The 14,654-nt window shown below is 41.4% G+C and overlaps 1 protein-coding gene across 3 annotated transcripts in view; it reads right to left on the bottom strand.

Moving 5' to 3' along the window:
• Nucleotides 1–2,960: 2,960 nt before the first annotated feature.
• The window catches only part of NEK10 (NIMA related kinase 10), a 178,153-nt gene continuing 166,459 nt past the window's right edge, over nucleotides 2,961–14,654 (bottom strand). For all 3 annotated transcript variants that reach the window (XM_043509011.1, XM_043509009.1, XM_043509010.1), the window contains one exon: nucleotides 2,961–7,540. In XM_043509011.1, the coding sequence (XP_043364946.1) occupies nucleotides 7,492–7,540 (49 nt within the window). In that variant the 3' untranslated portion in view covers nucleotides 2,961–7,491. The remainder of the gene's footprint in view (nucleotides 7,541–14,654) is intronic.

Genomic DNA, 14,654 nt, shown 5'->3' with positions numbered 1-14,654 from the left:
TAAAGCAGAAATAAATGAAATGCCAGTGCCAAATGGAAGCTAGCTACCACGGTTAGTGCTTGGATACCACTGTGTTGGGTACAAGATAGGCCGATGAAGATGGTAACTCTCTCAATATGGAACTCGCCTGTGAATGCTCCTTGTAAGCAGAAGCTGCAAAAGCCACCAAAGTGGCCTATAAAAGGATCCACCCCTTCCAAATTCCTTTATGCTCCAGCCAGGAAGCAGCAGAGTGAAGGAAGGAGGTCCAGAACCTGCAGCTTCCCAAAGTAGCCAGTGGGAGTCACCAAGTGTTCTGAGCCCAGAAGCCACACACCCCCTCCCCACATTGCATGTTCTTCAAGAGCAGGGTGGTGGTAGTGAGAACACTTCAGGAATTCATCCTCCATATGTCCCGTAGATTTTCAAACATTGTATCCCATCTCTTTTGTTGTGCTTCACTGTTAGATGCCGGGGTATGAAAGGCACATGATTCAGAAACTACATAAAGGAGGCTAAATAATTCTCATTTCTGGTAGGAACAGCAACTTACTCCTCATGATAAACACTGACTTAGTGGGCAGCGGAGTGGTATACCTCAGCAGAGAGAATTTGTAGAGCAGCTACCTGATCAAATATTCAGAAAAGCACCACAGATTGAATCTGATGATCTCCACGAACAGCAAACAGAGACGTGCCGCAGTGTGGTACCTCTCCTTTTACTGTACTTTTCTACAAACCTGTGATAATTCTGCTTTTCCCTGCTAAAACAGTCTGACCAGTAATCAAGTCCCATATGTAGGGATCAGTGAACTTACCAATGAAAGGAAAATGAAAACAAGTATCTTTTCTGCTGATTTCTATTCTCCAAGACAGGCAGCATATCTTTTTGAGAGTACAGATATGAGAATCGTCTCAAAGCTGGTTCTACAATTCAGGAGCACATTATGTTCCATGGTTTATTAGTCCTCCAGGCCAGGAAATGCCTGTCCCCACAGAGACACAATACTAATCATAGACTCTTGGAAAAAGCTCCTTCTAGAGGAAGTTAGTGGGCAGTGCACCAGATACAGGGCTGTCCCCTGACTGTCTAGCTTCCTCATTTGAATAATGAGAGGGGGTCTAAACTTTGCATAAGGATCAATGGAAATGTCTGTTGCACAGGAGGGAAATGGTAGATAGGCAAACATTTATTTAAGCCTGATACCACAAGGTATCTTTAAAAATTGCTGTCTGCAGCTACTCACCTCCCTCATTTATTTAATTCCTAGTGTCTGCAATATAAACCTAATTACAGAGACGATCAATTCAGCCTGGTGTAAATTAAGAACAACAGATTGCACTGCAAAGTTTTAGGAATGTCCCCAATGCATATCATGGGGCTGCTGACATTACCTGTGGGTTTCAATTGGTTCCATTTGGTTTTTTTTTTAAATTACTAATTTTCTTGTTGTGAGCCTCACCATCTCCTATTGAGAACAGTAAAGTACAGAAAGCCTTGTATAATTCAGTTTTAATTAGGGCTGTCGATTAATTGCAGTTAACTCACACAATTAGCTCAAAAAATTAAGCGTGATTAAAAAAAATTAATTCTCCTTTCTTTGGCAGTTTTAATCACACTGTTAAACAATGGAATCTTCAACTCAGACTTTGGTATCCAAAATCAACTTCCAGTTCATCCACTTGAAAATAAATAACATTCCAAAGCGATTTCCTATTTCGTCTCTACCTAAATGCATGCTTGCTTCAAATTGCCAGTTCTTCCTGGAATCAGGCTAAAATTTGAATAGGTTCGGGGTTTTTTTTTGGAGTGCAGTGCTCTAAAAATTGCTCTTGGAATACAAGAATGATCTTAAATTGGAGGGAAATGCAAGACATGTTCATCCAGGTCTTGCTACATTATTAACAGCATTTTATAACACCTTTCATTCACTGTCAAATCTCCTAATTGAAAACACAATTGAAATGATGAGCTAGTGCACTTTTCCAAATTCCTCTTTCAAAGGTTAGTCATAACTGGACTATAAAAGGTAGAAACTTTAAGCACGACTTCCATGGGGAAATATAGAAATAAGATCCGTGGGTCCATCTAGTTCAGTATCCTGTCCCCAACAGTGGCCTGTACCAGACTTTTTAGCTGGATCTTTTTCATTATTTAACTGAAGCGGCTGGTCCTAATTTCAGATATATAATCACAAATTCCTGCATAGTTTACAGGAACAGTTACCACACTTGTGTGAATATTTATCTTGAAAGATGTCGAGTGATGCATATCCTCATATCTGAAATCAATCTCAAATCCTACATTTGTTTCAGGCTATTGTTTTGCTCAGTTATCACCGTGCAGTCTAATAGGAAAGCTTTTAAAGTAATCATGTATTTTTCACATCCCATGTGTAATTTTTCCTTCATTTCTAGACATTTAAGGTTAATTCTGACCTCTGTTACCCATGTGTAAACCCAGAGTACCTCCATTGACTTCGGTGGTGTTCTTTTGGAAATATGCTGGGGTAACTGGCAGCCAATTCTGGCCATGAGTATAAACTGCAAAACATTCTTCAAAACAAATGTGAATTCATTTTCAGTGGTAGTGGACCCAAATAAAATAAAAACCAGACCCATCCAGGCCTAAGGCTTTGTGAAAGTAGCGATCAAAGATCTGTTTTTCAGCTTGGGTCCATCTCTAACAACAGTTTTGCAATGCAGCATGGGACAATGGATAAAGCTCTGGACTAGGACGCTAGAGATTTGGATTCTACTTCCAGCTCTGTGACTTTGGGCAACTCACTTCAGAGCTGCGTTTTCCTTCCTACCTTTTGTCTTGTCCATTTAGACAGTAAGCTCTCCAGGGCAGGGACTTTTTCTATTTGTTTGTATAATGCCAAGCACAATCGGGCCCTAATCTCAGCTGGGACCTCTATGTACCAATATCATACGAATTAATAACAATAACGGAGATGATAATATTTTTCTTTAAAATGTACATTGTTGTAGTTAATTGCACCTCATTTTACATTTACAAGTCTAAACACAGAAGCTACAGTATTACAAATGCATGGATAATCTACAATTTATAATCTGTATGTGTCCAGGGTGTACTATTTGGAAGGCCTATAAGCCATTTGGAAGTGGGAAGGATTTGGTTTCAAAACTTACTTGTAGCTCTCTGAAGACAATATTGAAGACAACTACAGCAATCAGACCTACAATAGGTAATTTAACTCTAATGATGGACAGAAATTCTCTATCACAGAATGTTGCCTATGGGACATTTGCAAATTCAAACTCATACGAAAACGACTATAAAAGAATAGACATACTCTGTAACAGCAATTCATTTGAAAGATAAAATATACCAATAGTCAGTAATATGCATATTTACTTTCATCAAATTATATTTGCTTACAGAGGTATCCCTTTTAAAAAAAAATTGCACTAACAATCCAGAAGAAAATAAATTATAATTTGCATGCAATTTTGTAAGAGCAGCCAAGTACAATATAAGATAGCTTTGGAAAAGTGTTTTGTGTTGTTTTTTCCCTGAAATCCCACAAAACAATGGACCATCAGAGCAGTGGGACTGCCTTCCTATAGAGTGTACAAGAGGCAAAAAATTCCCACAGGAAATTAGGTTAAAAAAAACCACAGACAAATAGCCTACAGCTCAGATCAGTGAACCAGTGACAATCTCTCACCAAAGACACAGACAAGCAATATACCAGCATTTAAAAAATAAAATACGTGTAAGTCAACCAAACAGAATATTTGATTCATATTTAACACTGTTGAAAATAAAAACAATTCCATGTTCAATATTGATTATTCTTGATGCTGTGGATGGCCCTCGTCATACGTAGTCACATAGGGCCAGCATTTGGGAAATGGCACACAAACTAGGTGCACTTGCAAAATTGTTATTTCCCTCATCATAGCATATAACAAGAATTTTATCGTATTGTCTGCTCTTAGAATGGGCAACCCCACAGTGGGAAATGTCCAGTTTTTAATGGCAACTGTAAGTACGACAACTGCGTAAAGGTGGGGGAAGGGGCAGGGAATCAGAAATTGTATCCTCAACTCTAAACTCCTATAACCAGCATGCTGGAGAGTTCCAGCTCTTCTTGCAGAACACAGGGAGAGTACCAGATGAGGCTCGCTAATTCCCTAGCATGGACTTTTAGCCTAGTGAAGCCATGTTGTACTCATGCGTACTGCCAATGCCCCAGCCAGGCTCACTTCCTAATTCTGAATTCCACTGACAGCTGCTGGAGAGTTCCCCTAAGTCTGCTCTGCACTGCCTGCCACAACCAAGCACAGTTGAAACACCATCTTTCCGTGCTTTGGGCCCATTATTTGGCCCACACAATATTTATCCCATTATTGATAGTGCTACAAATTTATTATGGATAAACGCAAGAGTCACTAACTACAGTCTGTTTTCCAATGAAAACTATGCCATCAAGCATCAATAGACACTTAGTAATATCACACAAACCCAGCCTAAACACAAATCTCATCACTTTAATACATGCCTGAAAATAAGGTTCAATCTGTGATTGATGCAGTGCCCCGTTTCCATTTACTCCGGTCTGACAATTAATTATTAAAAAATACATGGGGAGGAAGAACATTGTAAATAGACATTTTTGACTTATACCCACTATGTAAGTAAGGATAATTTTATGCTATTTTGAAAAAAAATAATTGTGGAAATGTGTATTCAGTTTGAGTGGGGCCGATATATCAAGACTTAGTTTTAATGAGGTCTTTTGTCTATGAAACGCATGCAATATGTCATAGAAATTCTGATTTTCTTGTTACATACAGTACAGGCTTACTTTATAACACCTCAGATATTAACCACACCTTGTTGCCTTTCTCCAGTACTAAGAAAGATGTTCACTGTGACTATCAAAATCACATTAATATTTAACCACAAGTTGGGCTAACTTTTCGTGATTGCATTGTAAATAATACATCAGCCATTGCTAATTATGATGTATTTGCAAGGCAACTGTTCTAATATTCATATCACTTTGTAAATTGTAACCATTCAGTGGCACTCTTTGGAGGAACAGGTACCTTAGTTGAGGAAGCATTTTGATAGTCTTCTAATTGCAAAACATAACAGGGTTTGGTTTGGTTTTCAAATATGTACAGCAGGAGCCATTAAATACTCAACATTTTCCAATGATTGTGGTATCTGCTATTTTAAATATAGGGAGATACCATGCTTGCTTCATGTTCCAGAGATGATGTGAATGCTATATTAATGAATGAATGAATGAATATTAATTCCAGGTCACCTGTATTTACATTTTCAAAAATGTGCATTTACATTTTAAGGAGATATATATTTCATACAGCATGACAGATTACACCTTTTAGTTCAGTGATAACATATATGGGGACTTATTCTATGGCTTTAACATACATGGTATTTTAGGAGTTGTGAGATAAAATGACACCCAGGAAGGTTATAAATCAGGGCAAGGATTATGCATCCAGTAAGGTGCAACCAGCGGTGATGATAACAAGATGTTAGAGAATTGCACAGCAAGACGGTCAATTTTTAACAGGTGAGAGGAAAACCAATAGGTATGCCTCTCCTTGAAGTTGTAACAGATGTATCTAAAAATGGATTGATATTAACTATATCACTTAGGTACTAGGAAAGCAGAAAAACAATAGACAGTAGATATTAGGGGGATATGCATAGGTGACAATTATGTGTGAAAATTGTATGTTAGAAAACAAAATACAATCTCTTTTCTAATCCTATCTTTCTAATGCAGATGTATTCATCTCTGATGTTCTTGTTGATAATATTTTCCATAAGATGGCATGTAAGAGTCTTGTTTGCTTTCCAAAGCAGCTCCTCAATGGATCTTGGCTGCTATGAGTCTGTCATTACCCAGATGCCAAAATCGGGTGTGGTGGCCTTCTGCACTACATTTCGACTTGTTGGGGGAAATGTTTTATGTTAGACTGGGCTGTCAAATGCTTGTTTCCTGGATGGGTCATCACATCATAAGGATAAACCCATGTTCTAAACAGCATGCCTCCTTGTGATTTAAACATGCCCATTTTGGCTTTGTATTCCTCCTTCTCACTCACTCAATGTCTGAATTTCTGTGCATTTTACATCACCTCAAACCTCTCCACTTAAGGTGTCTTGGAAGGGGGTGCATGCCTTTTGTACCCTCACCGTCAGTTAGGCCCACTGCTGCTAACTTTCACCAGTTTAGAATCTGGGTTAGTGAAATTCCAAATGATAGGGGAAATAATATTCTGTACATTGTTAAGAAATAATGTCTAGTTATTTACATATGTTTCAAGCAAACTATAGCAGAAATACTTTGCCAGTGTATTCACAGTAAATAAGACACACTTATGCATCCAATCAGTCACAAGTAACTATATGATAAGCATGAAATAAATAAGTTTCAACAGTCTAGGTATATGTCACCATATGTATTCTGATTTTTACAGTAGTTTTGTTAGATATAGTATAATCAGACTGTAGAGAATGGCTCTCATACTTAGTCAAAACTCTAAAGATGAAAATAATAGCTTCAGTAATCTTGAGTTGAGAGACTCTGCATCTCTATTTAACATATAACGTACAAATAGAGAGAGATCCTCAAAGTGCACTAAGTACTACAAATTTGATTAGCAGCAAAGCATTGGTTTCATTTACTTATTTATTTTCTCTTAAACAGTAAATGTGTGTGTATATTACACTGTATACATATTTTACATATATTATCTATACAATATATGCATGTCTATATCTATCTATCTATCTATCTATCTATATATGGTATATATTCACACACACACACAAAACATGTACATATATACACCCACATTCTAATATTGTATTCAAAGTTGCAATTTAAAAAACAACAATTCTCAGAAGCTGTGCAAGTTGTAAATACTGACTATTAATGTGCTATACCAGCATTCGAAATTGCTACTATCCAAATGGCTACATTTAAATATTTAATAGTTGAATCAATTTCTAATTCTGGTGCAGTGAACCTAAAAATATTTCCTGCCTGGTGCCCTTTTTGATTTCTTTCTCTTGCTATAAAAAATAGCCTGGCTATGAGCCTTAAAATATAGTTCCAGCAAACCTGAGTATTCAACAATTCTTTAAAAAAATAAAATAAAAAAATAGAACATATTCACTCATTGTCAGAAATTATGTTTTTCTCCTAATGCACAAACTTTGAAGCATTTTCCCAAATAGTATGTACAGAACTCCCCCCATATAGTGCAAGAAGTTTATGCTGTAAAACAGAGTTGCCACAAAAGTATCATACTGAAGTTCATCAGTTGTGAGGTCTTTTGAAAGTGGACATCCATTTGTTTCAGCATTGGAATCCCTTCCCATCAATATATTTTGAGCAAAGCTTATTATCCCTTTGGTGATCACACAATATTAGCTGAAGTAAGGGCAGTTGACTTCATCAGAAAAAACCCCAGTCTGTTCAGATTTGCAGGTTCTCATCTTTTGGTTGGATGGTTCTTTGTTCCCCACGGATAGTAGTGGTACCTACAAAGATAAAGAGGTAGTAAGTGTTTGTTGGCCCTAGGAAATCTTTACTACTCATGTTCATCAACATCAGAATGGATATCTGTGCTATCAGCAGGCAAGTTACTATGACAGATACAGACTAACATTGTTGCTACTCTGAAACCTAAGATAGAAATGTGATATATAAGCAGGGTAAGAAAAGGAAGCTTGGATACCTTTCTAACTGCTATGTTCTACTCAACCATAAATTACTAGGCTTGATGCAGGAATTGCTGGGTGAAATTATATAGTCTGCTATTCAGAGTGCCAGATGTTTGTAATGAACCCTTCTGGACTTAAAATCTATGGGCTTCACTATACACTGCACAGAAATAGTGTGGTGATAGGGTCTGAGAGGGAGCCAGTCACACCTCTCTGATTCCCAGGTCCTGGCATAAGTTAAAGCAGCAAGGGGACAGTGTTAGCTACGGTGCTGGGTTAAAAGGCCCTCAGCAACTTCATGGCAGTGGAGAACCAGTCATAGCAAAGTCTTGCTCCTCTACACCCCTCTTTTCCCAATAAGCCCCAGACACGCCAGGCATGAGGGAGAGCATAGCAGATGGTGGAACCGCTTCCGTCAGCTTTATGCTAGTGGAGATTCACCCATTAAATAATCAAAGTCGTCTCGTATTATATTACACTGTCCTGCAGAAGCATGCACCAAGGTTTTACTCTCATAAACTGTGTAATTAGAAAGTAAAAACAAGAAATTTTTTTTTCCTTCACAAACCTTATCACCTTCTGCTTCAAGTGCAAGGAGCACTTCCTCAACCTCGTTTTTTTCTAACACACACATCAGCATGTACAGTAAAAACACACCTCAAAACAAAGTGCTAACAAAACAAACCACTAAACTGTGCACACAATTCTCCCTCTGGGAAGAGGATGGGCGAGAGAAGAAACATGGTGTTAGTCATGCTGCTTAGTGCATTACTGGAAAGTACTCCAATATTAGGGTGGTATGGGTGGTATAAGAATTGCACACAAATAACCATGTTAAGGTTGCAAAGGCAAGTACTCTAAAGTAGTTATAGTACCTCATAAGCTAGAAGGGACTGCAAGGGTCATCTAGTCTTACAACCTGCCAAGATGCAGGATTTGTTGTGCCTAACCCATTCACAGCGGATGATGAGCCAGCCTCTTTTTGAAAACCTCCAGGGAAGGAGCTTTCATTATATCCCTAGGCAGTCTGTTCCATTGTCCTAATGTTCTTACAGTTAGGAGGTTTTTCCTGAGATTTACTCTAAATGCTGCAGTTTGAACCCATTGCCTCTCGTCATGCCCTCTGTGATAAAAAGAGAACAATCTTTATCCATCTTTTTTTGGCAGCCTTTCAAGTATTTGAAGATTTTAAGTATTTAATGATGGATGGTGGGGAAGCCAGGCCAAATCTGAGTGAGTTGCAGCACCACACAAGTTTGGTCTTTCTGTCCCCATCCACCCTAGGCGGAATCTGCCATCCTACGAAGCTTCCTATAGCTGGAGCAGCACCTGTAGTTGCTCATTAAGCGAGCACTGTCATTTTGAGTGCTACCCAGCTTCCAGTCCCAGTCTCCTCCCCTAGCCAGTCCCAGTTTCCTCCAACCCCAACTCACAGTTTTCCTCTCCCCACCAGTCCCAGTCTTCCTACCCTCAGACTCCTTGTCCCAATCTACTCCCCGCCCTCATCCCCCAGGTCCAGGGGCGGCGAGTTATATACACTCATGGTGCCTGGGCTCCAGCAATATTCAGGGCCCGGGGGCCCGGCTCCACCAATGTTTGGGGCCAGGTATCTCCGCCAACCTCTCCTGCCGCCTCCCCCCTGCACCTCCCCCGAGTGTCCCCCAGCCCCCATTTGCTGCCCCCATTCATCGCCCCCGGCCCAGGAGCCTGCAGCTCACACTGACTCTGCTCTGCTGGCTCCCCGCATCAACTGCTGCTGCAGGGTCCTAGTGCCACCCAACCACTAGTGGCAGGGCAGGCTGCCCTGACCCTGCCCTTCCGCCTAAGCCCTGAGCCTCTCCAATGCCCCTAACCCCTCAACCCCAGCCCCAGACTGAGCCCTCATCCCCCTGCACCCCAATCCTCTGCCCCAGCCCTAAGCCCCCTCCCACACCCCAAACCTCTTATCCTCAGCCCCACAGCCCTCACCCCTGCACTCCCTCCTATCCCCAAACTCCCTCCCAGAGCCTGCACCCCTCCCCCTTCCTACACATCCCCTCCTGCCCCCAAACTCCCTCCCAGAGCCTGCACCCCTTTCCTCTGCATCCCCTCCTTCCCCAAACTCCGTTCCAGAGCCTGCACCCCTCACCCCCCTACACTCCCACCCCAGAGCCTGCACCCAAACGCCATTCCAGAGCCTGTACCCTTCACCCCCTCCTCCTGCCCCAGCCCAGAACCTACACCCAAACTCCATCCCAGAGCTTGAACCCCATACTCTTCCCCCCACCCAAATTCCCTCCCAGAGCCTTAGGCAGGTAGGGGGTGGAGTTTGGGGGGAGGGGCGAGTTCTGGGCACCACCAAAATTTCTACAAACCTGCCACCCCTGCCCAGGTCCATCTCTTGTCCTTTCTACATTTCAATAAGGCAGCTTCCTCCTCCACATTGCTTGAGACAGCCTTCCTGCTTCAGTTTCTCTGGTTCCTGAACCCAGACCCAGTACAGCCCAGAGCTGGTGCACGGGGTGACAGTGCCGCTCAGGTTTGGCCCGGCTGACCCTCTGTCATGATGACAGAAGGGTGACTGGGCCAAATTTGAGTGAGTGGTACTTTGACCAGATTGCAGCACCAGGTTGCAATGCCACTAACTGAAATTTGTCCCAGCCGTCCTCCCATCATGACAGATGGGAGGCCAGGCCAATGCTGAGTGGCTCTGTTCCCATGCACCAGGTCGCAACGCCAGGAGGAGGGAACCAGTCCCACAGGAGAGGAGCTACAAGAGCTGCTTTTGTGGGGTGACTACTTTTGTTTTATTTCAATTTATATGTTATTTTTTATTTCATATTTGCTAAAAACACAGTAAGCTACCTATAACCATTTGACTGGACATTCACTGTGTAAAATATTTACAGAAATGAAAAAATGCAGTGAATAAAAGCTGTGAAAAAGAATGGATTTATGACAATACATATAGCAATGTTTACTGTTGATTAGATGAGTGTCTTCTCACTTGATTATGCTGGGGCTAGAAATGTTCTCTCAGTTACAGAGTACCACTCTTGAAACAGCACTTCTCTACCATAAGAGGACCTCTGACAGCACATACAATATAATAATTCATTTGGAGTCTCAGTGAACTACAGCACTCAGCTGAAGACCACTAGTCTCTGACCTTCATTTCTGCAGATTCTGTTCATTTGTAACACACCAATCCACCTTCATATAAATTGAGCTGCTCTTGGATTAAGCCTCTTAATACACTTTTTGGAGCTTTACATGAAATAATGAGGCAACAGACCACAAATATAAAGGAAATATAGTTATTTAAAATCAGATCTTTCAACTTGGATACTGTGTGACCACCTCAATGCTGAAAGTTTGCAAAAGGCATACATTGTCCTATCTGTAAATGATCTCACAAGTAAAAACAGTCACATACACATCCGACTTATGTGGGTAAGCCGCAACCATACTCGGTGTAACATTAAATCAGGAGAAAAGAAAGAGAGGGGAAGAGTCATTGGGATAAAACTCATTTTTAAATATTCAGCTAATTTTTTTGTTTATAAATTTCTGTACAAACAAGTGACACTAATTGAAGCACTGAATATTTCATGGGGATTAATGATAGATGGGCAGGAATTGATTATTCAGGACACAGCTGAGGGTCATTATCCCCAGATGGTCATTAATCCTCAAGAAATGGCCTGCACTGAAGCTGTAATTACTATTATAATGAAAATGAAAAACAATTACTGTAATAAAAAAAAAGTGTATGACCATCTTATGGGGTTCAGCTTCTCAGTTTCTGACAATTTAACACCCTACGTCACCCAGTCAGGTGTTGGAATCATTTCTCAGCACTCCACACAGTTTATAATTTTGCATATCTTTTTTCTGTCATTTCCGTATGTAACACTGAGTGACACCACCATTATTATTACAGATGTGGGGGGAACATATACTGTGGAGCATAAGAACATAAGAATGGCCACACTGGATCAGACCCAGGGCTGGCCCTACCATGAGGTGAACTGAGGCGCTGCCTCAGGTACCAGACTGTGGGGGGCACCACTAGGACCCAGAGTGTAGAAAATTGTGTCTGCTGCTGGTGCATATGTCTTCTCTCTGCCCTCGATGCACAGAGATGGTGGAGTGCTGTGCTGGAGGAAGGAGGGCACAAGAGACATAACAGGCAGGCAGGAGAAAAGGTGAGAGGGAATAACAGAAAGCAGCAGGAGCTGCAGGGAGAGAGAGGAGGAGGAGGAGCCTCTTATCTACCTCTCTAGCAACCCCAGCAGCCTGGACTGATTAACACCAGCTTCTCAGGGAACTTCCTGTTTCCTGCTGCTTCCCTGAACACACTTGAGGAGAACAGGCAGTCAACTGAAGTAGTAGCAACCAGTTAGGCCCTTAAGATGCTGATATCTTCCCTCACTCAGACCCTGCTACCAGCCTGCTTATTTGTCCCCTTCAATTGAGTATTGAGAGCCACTATAGCTGGCACAGAACTGCAGTCTGAGTGAAAGAAAAAAATGCCCCTTTGGGGCAGCATTCAGAAAAAGAAAGAAAGCAAAGGAAGCTTTTCTATCTAAGCAGGAAGGAGCTCTCCTGGGATACATAGACACAAATGTTCATGAGCCTTTCAGCCCCAGTGAGGATGCGAGTGGTGACAAGATGCCTGATCTTCCAGTTAGTCAGAGTGCAGGTGACCTGGCAGCTACTGCAGCATCCATATCTCCATCTCAAAAAGACGTAACCATGCACATTCCTGAAGAAAAGTGTAAGGTGTGTGGTGGGGCGCAAGAAACAGCTGCTGTTGAGTTGAGTTCCTTAAGTCTAGGTGATCTGGGACTGTGGACCCACTTGACCAGTAGCCTGAGGGACTTCCTTGTACTGCATGGGCCACAGCAAGTGAAAAACTTCATGTTCCCCAAAGACAATGAAAATAGAACTTTCCATCCAACACATTACTGGTGTGAAATCCTCAATGGTGACAAAGTGGAAAGGCCATGGCTTATGTACTCAAAAACCCAGAATGCTGCATACTGTTTCTTTTGCAAAAACTCTTCCAGTCTAATGTTCCAGCCACATTGGGTTCTACAGGAACAAAGGACTGGAAAAATCTGGCTAGAAATCTGACGTGCCATGAGAAGGCAGCAAATCACCAGAGAGCATTCCATCGGTGGAAAGAGCTTGAGTTGAGACTAAGGTTAAAGGCAACCATAGATGATCAGCATCTAGAGAAGATTGCATCAGAGTCTCTTTACTGGCAAAATGTTCTGAAAAGGCTCATTGTCATCGTGAGAATGTTTGCTACCCAAAACCTAGCACTGTGTGGCACTTCAGATCAGCTGTATGTGCCAAACAATGGAAACTTCCTTAAAATTGTGGAGCTGATGGCTGAGTTTGATGCTGTACTCCAGGAGCATCTAAGAAGAGTCACCACCCAAGAAATGTACACACACCACTACCTTGGAAAAAAATTCAAAATGAGATCATACAGTTAGTGGCAACAAAAGTCAAACAGAAGATTGTGGCAGATCTGAAGTCAGCAAGATATTACTCTGTTATTCTGGATTGCACAGCTGACATCAGCCATATGGAAGAAATTACTTTAATGGTGCGTTTTGTAACAACAACAGAACCTAGTGAAAATGGAGGTGGTGACTGTCAGAGAGCATTTTCTAGAATTTATTGACATTCATGATACTACAGGAGATGGTATGACAAATGTGCTTCTTAAAAAGCTGGAAGATACGGGAATTGTGATAGCTGACATGAGAGGTCACAACTAAGATAATGGTGCCAACATGAGAGGAAAGAACAAAAGAGTGCAGACACGGATCCGAGAGTGAAACCCTCAAGCTTTTTTTGTCCCATGCAATTCTCATTCATTGAGCTTGGTGGTCAGTGATGCAGCATCAACTTCTAGTGAGGCTGCTGAATTTTTTAATGTAATTCAAAGCATCTACGTATTTTTCTCTGCATCAACTCATCTATTGCAAATTTTGAAGCAATATCTGGGAGCATCCTCTCTGACACTGAACCACTGAGTGCCACACAATGGCAAAGTCAAGTGGAGGCGATAAAGCCTATCAAACACCAAATTGGGAAGATAGATGTTGCCATGGTTGCCATTATGGAGGGTAATGCTGTGACAGGAACTGTTTGTGGGAGAACAGTGGCAGAGGGAAATGGAATCACCAGAAACATACATAACTTCAAATTTCTGTGTGGCTTAGTGTTTTGGCATGACATACTGTTTGAAATAAATGTTGTAAGCAAGAGACTCCAAGGTGTTGACCTTGATATATCTGGAGCAATGGAACAACTGGACAAAGCAAAGTCATACCTACAGTCTTACCGGTCAGGTGAGGGATTTCAAAACATTCTGAAGAGTGCACAGAAGTTCACAGAGGAACTTCACACTGAAGCTATTCCCCACCCGTTCAAGAACACAAGAGTCACAGAAGAAGACGACATTTTGATTATGAGGCATGGGATAATCCCATAAGAGACCCCAAACAACAATTTAAAGTCAAATCCTTAAACCAGGTGCTAGATTGTGCAATACAGTCAGTTGAAGAACGTTTCATGCAGCTCAAGGAAAACAGCAGTATATTTGGGATGTTGTATGATATTCCAAAACTCCTCACTAAACCTGAAAAAGATCTACATCAGCAGGACAGGGCACTAGAGACAGTGTTGACACATGATGACATGCACGATACTGATGCGAGTGATTTAGGTGATGAACTGAAAGCCCTTTCAAGATACATTTCAGATGCTTCAGAGGGAGTGAACAGAACAGGGCATTTCATTGACTGATTCACCCCTTGTCATCCAGTCCCAGCTTCTTGCAGGCAGAAGGTTAGGGTAGAGGTGCTAAGGGAGCAGAAAATATACATAACATAGAAAAAAGCTGCAAAGAAAAGGATTTTCTAAAAGAAAT

Source organism: Dermochelys coriacea, chromosome 2, assembly GCF_009764565.3.
Source record: "Dermochelys coriacea isolate rDerCor1 chromosome 2, rDerCor1.pri.v4, whole genome shotgun sequence".
Classification (NCBI taxonomy): Eukaryota; Metazoa; Chordata; order Testudines; family Dermochelyidae; genus Dermochelys; species Dermochelys coriacea.
The sequence above is the reverse complement of the archived record's forward strand: the minus strand, read 5'-3'. Positions and strand labels throughout refer to the sequence as shown.